The 9524-nt window shown below is 37.6% G+C and overlaps 1 protein-coding gene across 1 annotated transcript in view; it reads right to left on the bottom strand.

Annotated features, from left to right (window-relative positions):
- Positions 1-1100: 1100 nt before the first annotated feature.
- Positions 1101-9524, bottom strand: part of NR5A2 (nuclear receptor subfamily 5 group A member 2) — a 99213-nt gene continuing 90789 nt past the window's right edge. The window contains exon 7 of the mRNA XM_074962206.1: positions 1101-1353. Within this exon, the coding sequence (XP_074818307.1) occupies positions 1106-1353 (248 nt within the window). The 3' untranslated portion in view covers positions 1101-1105. The remainder of the gene's footprint in view (positions 1354-9524) is intronic.

Raw genomic sequence — 9524 nt, 5'->3', positions numbered from 1 at the left:
AATATTTGTTTTATTTAAATTATGTGTTTAAAACTTACTTTCTTTTCTTGGTAATTTTAAAGATCACTTCTTAGCAAGCAGTTTTACTTCATCAGCTCATACATTTTGATTGTTGGTTTTTTTGCATCGCTAAATGCACTTTAGATGTTGACTTGCATTATTTAGCAATGTTACCATTTGAAATCTGAGAAGATTTTATTTATTTTTAAAAGAAACTAACTTTAAACAGGATGGCTAAAAGACTGAAAAACTTCAGCAAGCTTATTTAGCATGAAAATCTTAGACAATGCCAGAGCCATGTTTTTGACACTGTAATTGAAACATGGTTGAATTGGCAAATTTGCTTTGGAGCAACTAGTTGTGATGTTTTATATCCATCTCATGTAATACTAATAGAAGAGGGATACTGCCTGATTTAATTACATGAACACACAAAAAACAAACTTCAGAACATATTAAGAATGTCAAGCTAACTTATTAACAGACTCTTCATATTATCTATTTGCAGGCCTGAGACACAGACATTCAAAACCAGGCTTTTATGATTTGGTGGAGTTATTATACAGTATGTGGCCTACTCCAGACCTTTATTACAGATTGAATAGGTGCCACAACATTTATCACAGGCAAAGTAAGTGTTGGGTCCTTGGAAGGATGATAGAAGATGTCGATGGTGCAGTTTTGCATCCTTTAGAGTTGTTTTAGAAGTCCTGCTGTACAATGAAGGATTTTAGTGCACTCAATTTCTCCGCTATATTAGCTTAATAACACAGATCAGTTTGTTCCTAAATTTCTTCATAGTGGCGATCAGAAAAGTTAAATATACAAGAATTGTTCCGGTTTTTTTCATGTTGACATTGGTGATAGATCCACTTGTAAGCTTGTTTCATTCCAGTACAAAGTCCTATAAAGATTCCTTTGGGGATGTGTAGCATTTGATTCACAGTTTGCAATACAAATACCCTGATACATCACTTATTTACTATTAAGTATTTGATTATTATACCATTTTGCAAAGTCTTAAAACCAAGTTTTTAATTAGCATTGCTTGGAGCAGTTCAGAGTATTTTTTTTTCTTGAAAGCAGAAGCTCTAGTGGGTATAATTTATGCTCTCTTTGCATGCAGCATTTCAATGAGAAGGTTATTACATGGCACATCCCCATTCAGGTGTTTGTAGTAGAGGTATTCTTCGGCCTGCATACTGATGGCCCGGATTTCTGGTAGCCGCAGGAGAAGCTGCCCAAATTTGTCTGTCTGTTGTGGATAGTTGCACATTGTATAGTCCAGCAGAGCAGCATTCACTTGTTCCTGAACACCTTCCACAAGCTGGAAGTTCTCAAGGTTTTTGACATCTGATGGGGGGAAAAAGAAAGTAACATTTCAATTGCATTTGAATTCCTGTTTACTAATGCAATGTTTTACTTAAAAGATGTTTTTTTCTCTTGACAAAAGCATACTTTACATGCTGCTGAATATTCAGCAAATCCATTCCCCAACTTTCCTGGGAAAATGATCACAAAAGAACTCTAGCAGAGTGTCTTGTTGAAATTTTGCATACACCTCAAATCAATTAGACACCAATGGATTTTGAGCAAGGTCAACTCTTTTCATAGCTTACAAAAGGAAAGGTTGAAGATTTCTGAAGTAGATGACCATAATATATTGCCAGCAAATGAGTCCCCAGAGGAAGACCTATCTTTAACCCAGTATATTAAACAATTCATATAATTCTGTATTAATTTTTCTGACCCAAGGTGAAATCTTTGTCCAGGGTATGATGTAGTTAATTCTAATAAAAAGTGACAGGGTTCTTGTTTCTGTTTGACATTTTCTAAATGATTCTGAAAGCCTTTGACTTGTCTAGCCTATGCTAATGAGCCATCTGGTACACTCCAGTGACTGCCAAAATAATCTTACCTACTAGAAACTCTCTAAAATATATATTTCAATGACTAATGATCTTTATAAAATAAAACCCATGTCCTTTGGACAGAATAAAAGATAAGAAAAGTGCCCTTTAACCTGAATATGGTTTATAAATTCTGATACATTGATCTTCTTTGCTATTGGACAACTGTCATTCACACTGGTGAGGTGGGCACTGACAAATTGTTCATTCTAACAACATACGATTATCTATAAAGCACCTCTGAGCTCTCTAGGAATGTTGAAGTAGATGGTTTACTAAAAGGTAGTTTGGTGGCATACTTATTTTGATGTGTCTATATTGCAGTATTATATAGTCCTTAACATGAGATGCTGAACTTTTTTTATTATTCAAAAGAGTGTAAATTAAAGTTCTGTTCAATGCAAAAGTCAACACTATTGGAAAGCTTAGTTAGAAACTAAAACACAAAAAGATCTAGAAATTCAAAATTTCAGGATAACTAAAATCATCCTGCTTACATGTATGCACCAGATGCTGTTAAATTAACAACTTTATATATATGTATGCAGTGATCAAGGTACAGTTGCTGTGAGAACGTGTCTTGGTTGTCAGCATAACATTATGACATAAATGAATGTTAGCAAGAAACACAATAACAATGTTAATTAACATGAACGTAGAGGCCAAATTTTCTCCTGTGCAGATTTTTCCAGCATAGTAGGCAGGGAAGTTGCTGAATTCCCACCTGTGGAGTCTCCTTCAAATTTTATTGGTGAAGGGAGGTGAATGGAGGTTTTCATTATGAAGAGCAAGAATGGGTTTTGGCCTGGGATACATGTGGCACTCACTCGAGCCCAAGCTTTGACCTAATTTATTTTAAGCTTTAGGCTATTAATCCTAGAATGTGTTTTAATGCTTTTAACAGGTAAGAGGATAAGAGTGCTTGAAATGCAAGTAGATGAACACACGGTATAAATTACAGGCTTGGCAAAAAGGTGAGACCTAGCAAGGCCTATTACAAAGTTGGCATGACTAAATCAGGAGTTAGCATTAATAAGTCACCTAGGGTCACCAGTTCTGGGGACTTTTAGTGATTTGTGTCTTGTGACAAGCAAGTTAGCCACATAGAAGTGAAAAACACGTTATATAGTAGCTTTTGGGGGGATTTGGGGTACATGTATCCATGGAGCTGACTACACTGATGTATCAAAAGTAGTGGGAAAGGGGTTGACCTAACAGTGAGGCCAACCGTAGAAAGTTAATTATGGGTAGCCAGCATACCAAAAAAGGTTTCCCAGAATATCACAAATGGGTTGGGGCTGAACCATTGTCAAATATGGTCCCAGTCATGTGTAGATGTAAGGAAAGAAAGGGGTATAAAGAAGGCATGTATCTGATCTTTGGTGAGCACCTGAGAAGCTGATGTAAACTGGACCATCACTTCCAGATTATGATGGACTCCACTGACTATATCTATTTTTATCTGTTTCCTATGTTTTCAGAAGTTTTAGTATGACAACACTAGGACTGGCTGTTTCTATGCATCTGATTTTTGTTCAGTTGCATGAATGATTTGGGCGCTTTGGTTATTAAATAAAAACTCTATTCATGTGATTCACCAATCTCATTTATTAAATAATAATGTATGTAGCTGGTAGAGCGGGAACCTGCTATCTGTGATTGGTACACTTTGCACCCCAAATCAATTTTTCAGCCTATATGTCAGAGATCAGGTCCATCGGCACCTATTCCTAAAAGTACTTCTGATGGAGCAAAGCCTGGTTCCTGCACAGAGCCCAAATAAATTCTGCTGTGTGCAGGAAGACATTGGAGGTGATTGAAGGACAGAATTTTCCCATTCCAACCAGGCAACAAGGTCTGAACCACTCTGAAGTTTCTGCATGGCCATTAATACAGACTTGGGACTACAGTAGCATACGCAGCTCTTTACATGGGTTGTCCCATAGCCCCAAATCCCTACTGTGTATGCCTGCTGCAGAGACTGACATGCAGCAGCTGCACTCTTCAGCATGCTGAAAATATGAGGTTTCCCTCCATGGTTACTCTGCACCTTGCTCCTTCAAAGCGCTAGTTTGACTGTGTGTGTGAGGCCTCCTGTGACCAAGGTGTATTTGGCCCTTACACTCTCTGTCTGAAGAGAGGAACAGCCTATCCCTCTACATTGAGCTGAGTTCATGAATCAACCCTGGGCAATCCACTTGCCTCCTTTTTATTGTGCTGCAGGCCTGAGCAACTGGGAGCACCATCTCCTCATGAATTGCTGGCTGGCCTTAAGGAAGCCAGTGGGAAATCCCTAAAATTGGAGCAGGTTCTAGCCATAGCTGGGGGTTCCAGAAACCAGACTTCAAAGCCTGATCAGCCACCTCCCCTAGTTATTCAAACCCTCAGTTATCCAAAGTTTTCTGGTGTCCCCAGAGATCTTTGGATAATCAGGTTTGCATTATATTATAAAAATATACCATGCATTGTTTTTAAAGATATTGTTTCAGTGCTCATAATTGCAAACTATGTGGCTGTAATTAGTCCTCCAGGTGGCTGTAATTAGTCACTTTTGCTCTTTGCAATGTCTTGTGTGGGAAATGGCATAATTTCATTTTCTCTAGTCTACAGAAAACAAAGTGCACAGAATTAAATGTGAAAAGTTGTACTGCTCTGCATAAATAACCAGCGCCATTTGCTTTTTAGAAGAGTAATGACACTCACAAGGTATTTTGCAATTCTGCAATGGTTTAAAAATCTGTCTAAAATATGTTTCTGGGAGGTTGTTAAGAATACTAACATTACTAACTATCACAATTATTTAAAATGGGTTACTTTCAAATGTGAAATATAATCACTAGTTTGCTGCTATAATGTAAGAAATTCCCACAGACACTGCAGGTGAAGTAAAAGACAAACAGATAAATAGGGAGTATACAGTTTAGACTATATTAAATGAACAGTGATATGTTACAAAATCAGTATGTCAAACATCATCTTATAAATGTAACTTTTGAACTGCTTTCAGCTACTGTGGACCTGATCCAAAACCTATTAAAATTGATGGGTATCTTTCGACTTCAATAGATTTTGGATTAGGCCCTATTTTAGGTTAAATTATTATAATATTTTTATAATAAGTTTAATCCTGACTTCTGCTCTATGTTCTTAAATATTACTCGTGTTTTCAACTGTAACTTCACAAAACTACTCAATTCTTAGCAGAGATGAAGAACAGCCAAAGTCTGAAAATACACAGACTTCTTAAGCTGGTGTTTTTCCTTCTTGTTTTTTGTTTAAGATATGGAGGCAAAGTATGCGCTGTTGAGAGACATATTCTGCTGTCAGATGTGCCGGTATCATATTGGAGTCAGTGGGGCTACATCCTGCCCTCAGTTAAACTTGTGCTACCTGTGACCTATGACATTAGTTACGCCTATGTGACCCTTTGTGAGTTCAGTGGCTTGATCTGATTTAATGGAGGATGCATGGAGGTGAGGGCAGAATATGTCTGTGATATTTTCTCACTTCAGTGCACAGAGCTTTAAGCATTCCTATAGAACAGTGATGACCACTCTAGGAATGCCATATAAATAACTTCAATTAACAATGACATTAAATACCCAATGCTAGTATTGTGGCTAAAATGCCACATATTCAAGTTGAAAATACACTTCTTAATGCATTTGCTTTAGAGAGGGATTCTTAATAAAGTATTACCATTGTCTGTGGTCTCGGAAAACCCGCTGGGTCTCACAAATTATGCACAAAACAAATGTAGAAAAACACAGGAGATAATTATGAGGCATTGATATAATGGGAACACATGATTTTAGGCTTCATTGTGAGGCCCAGTACCCCTATAAAATATAGCATTTACTTCATAATTTTTTTCATGGAACCCTTATGGATTTACTTAAAAGTAGTCACAGTAATAAATGTAAATACTTTTAAAGAGATAGACAAGGTGGGGAGAGGTCCACCTCTGATGAGGATGAGTAACAAGGGAAAATAGAAAATGTAAGGTATTTTTGTTGTCTTCTTCAGCTTTGCAGGTTAGAGCAAAGGAGATTATAACACTATTGGGCCTACTGCTGCTTCCTGATGCTTGTGTATTTAGCTGATTATTCATAATGTGGTACTTAACAGTAATTTTGATTTTCTTTTATTTTAGCTATTCTAGGATTTTTTTTTAACATTTGTGGTTGTACCTCTGGGTAAAGTGATTTGATTTCATTATAAAAATATTTATCTTTTGACTAAAGATTCTATGACCACTAATGTTTTATGTGGACAAAGCACCAGTCATCATATTGAGATTAGTTGGGATGAAATTCACCTGACAAGTATAGTAAGAAAATCTGTAGTGCTTTTTATAAAATTATTCAACCTATTCCAGTTTTTTTTGCAGTCTATACGTCTCCTATCTATCTTTGTATCTCTTAGTGAGATTTTAAAGTACATATGTTTAAGCTTAAAGTAATAAATTCGTTTCGAAGATTTAAAAACTTGTAAAATAAAATGAGCGGAAATAGACCCCCCCCTTGCACCCATACACCCTTTAAATTCTAGCAACTAGAAAACGCATGTTATGTTGCTACAGTAAGTCCAATCTCTTATCTCATGTACTTTATTCACTCAGGGACTAATTACCAACTTTTTACATGAAACAGCCTTACTGTGAGCTCACAGTGGGGCGCACATCTTTTTCCATCCTTATTGGAGAGTACACCCTTAGGTCTTCTGGAATATATTACATGTTTTACAAGAACTAGCAATAGCTATTCTGTCGAACATAGACTTTGTGTTCTCTCTAGTTTACTTCTGAAGATGAAGACAAAAAAATTATTATAGTGGTGCCAGTAGCAGCCCTATAGTCACAGTAAAGGTCTGTCAGTATTCTTACTAAATCCTCAATTTTCACGGGTTCATACCTCTGTCATCAAATTGTGCTCTAAGCTGAAACTTTGCATACAAGATGAGCACACTTGGGTTTTGAAGAAAACACTTTTGCATATTTTCCAAAAAATGGGTCTGGCCTTTAGAGGGGGGAAATCTTTAGGTTTCAGAGAGATTTCCTCCCCTCATGTTCCAAACTTGAAACACTGAAATTTGGTGTGCTATTAATCTATAGAGAGCTCTCACTGGTTTGGGAATTTTTGAAAAGAAAAATGAAAGGGAATGAGAGATTTAACTTTGAAAAATGGTTACTGTGCAGGAGCTGTGTAAATACTTTTCAAAGAAAGTTAATTAATTTTTAGTACTTCATTTCACCAGCCACTCCTGTCTGTACTGCATGAACCAACTGGCCATGCACATGCACAGAACCCATAATTCCACTCCCTCCTCTCTGGACTTTGGAGTTCTCGGCTTCTACTCTAGTTCCACAAATGAGAATGCTAACGTTCTCAATATTTTAAGGTATGAGAGGAGAATTTTTCCAGAAGATGTCAAAAAGTGAAGTACTTTAGAGATGAAAATTCTGAAATGGTTCCTTTTTTAAATATTTACATTTTTCCCAATGTTTCCTTGCCTCTCTGCTCTTAGACTCGCAAAAATCACATTGGGCTGCAAAATTTGAAAGACAGAGATTTCGACAACATTTTGTAGTAATAGGTTTTGTGCTGTATTTACAATACTTTAAAGTAACTTGCTATTCTAAAAGACCATGATCCATACTTCCGCAACAGATCTGCTCCCTATAAGTGTTCAGAATCATATCTACTTACTTTTGTGTCAAAATATTTTATAACTGCTTCATACTTCTGTTAAGTTCTGGAGATAAATATGACTAGGAGAGAGTGAGCTGGATTCTGTTCCTTCCTTCCTTTGTGCATCAGCATATTTACTAAGTTCCTATAACATCTGCTTGTGCAACCCCAGAAGACAAGGAGCTTTGTACAGATTCACCTAGGCCTAATTTGACCTCCAGAATCTTTATTACTGGTGATGATACATGAAAAGAAATGAAGCCAGCTTGACTCTCAGATCCCAGGTTGAATTTGCAGGGCTGGCAGATAAAACAAAAACCATTACTACTTTTAAACTGAGGACATTTATCATTGAAATGATTGAGACACAGTAAAAATGGAACCCCACAGCAGCATATTTACCAACTCACTTTTCAAAGTAGAGATTATTTTAAGTCCTGCTCCAATCCCTATTGACTTCAGTGGGCCATAGATAAAATTATTAAATTTATTATATATTAAACTCTGTTTCTCAAAGCACTCAGCTGTAGGGAAAACGTATGGACAAATACAGTAGTATACTTGATGTATACAAACTGCTTGGGTGCCCTATTAAAGACCTTTGTTCTCCTCTGCCTCCTCACCACATTTGCAGCAGCTGAAGCACCCTTCAGCCTCAGCCTCCTGAGGTCACAACTGACATTTACACTTGGACTTTTTTGGCCTATCAGCTGTCAGATGCCTGAATCTCCCACTCTCTCCTCTTTCTTTCCTCTTCTCTTTTCTCCTCATGCCTTCATTTCTTCCCTCCCTTCCTTCTGTCCAATTTATTTCTTCATTATTCTTCTACCTGCCCATCCAAAGAATAAAAAAAGCAAATCTGGAACTAATAAATCATGTGCCATCCATTCCGGTGACCACATGCTTGTAATTTGCATCCTTTCCCTACATTATTTATTTTTGTCTTTTTAAACTATATACCCTTCAAAAGAGGGACTGTATCTTTCCATATGCAAGGTTGAATAGCAACTATGATATTTTGGGGTCTATCAAAAATAAGACTCCCCATAGGTTTCTAAAGTTGAACATGCAAAATTATAGGATATTTTGGACAATTTGGGCAGAAGTGACTTGCTGAAGGTCATATAAGGAGTCTATGGCAGGGAATAGACTATATCTACACTTATGGTGGCGTGTACACTACAGGCACTACACATGTCACTACTTGCCACAAGGAAAGAAGGCAGGCAGGGTCCATACTTGTTACTGCGGCATGTAGCTACGTGCTACAGTGAAAGGCTCTGGCAGTGGGGGAAGGATCTGGGAGCAGGGAGGTAGTGGGGAAAGGCTCCGGCAGCAGGGAGCTGCTGCCAGAACCTTTCCTCACTGTCTTCCGGCTGCCAGAGCCTTTTACTGTGGTGGGGAAAGGGCCTGGCAGCAAGGCTCTACACTGCTAAAAATGGACATGGGAGGCTCTACTTTGGCATGTAGAGAGCTGTGTGGACAGTGTCAGGTATGTACACTGGGGGTTCAGGCACGTGGGGCACACTACTCGTGAAAGTTGTGTCTCGCTGTCTCCACTGATATTTATAGTGCTGGCTGGGTGTGCACTGTCTGTACTCTACATGTTGCCATAAGTGTAGAACATAGATTAGAACCCATATTACTTGACTCCTAGTCAAGTCCCCTGTCCACAGTATGACTAATGGCTAGAAATATTCAGCTTACCAAATATGGCAAATACTTGTACTTCTAAGCGAGCTAATGATTTCATTGGCCTAATAATTCTTTCTTCTCAGAGCCTCTTTGTTTCAAGAGTTGTTGACTGAACTAACGGTAGTCATAGGAACCTGATTTGTCAACATATAATGTTTACAATTTGTAAGTTATGAATAGTCAAAATCAGTGTAATTTTATATGAAATTCCTGGAAATGGTGGGTGGGG

Source organism: Natator depressus, chromosome 8 (genome assembly GCF_965152275.1).
Source record: "Natator depressus isolate rNatDep1 chromosome 8, rNatDep2.hap1, whole genome shotgun sequence".
NCBI classification, from domain to species: domain Eukaryota; kingdom Metazoa; phylum Chordata; order Testudines; family Cheloniidae; genus Natator; species Natator depressus.
This window is presented reverse-complemented; position numbering and strand designations above follow the sequence as displayed.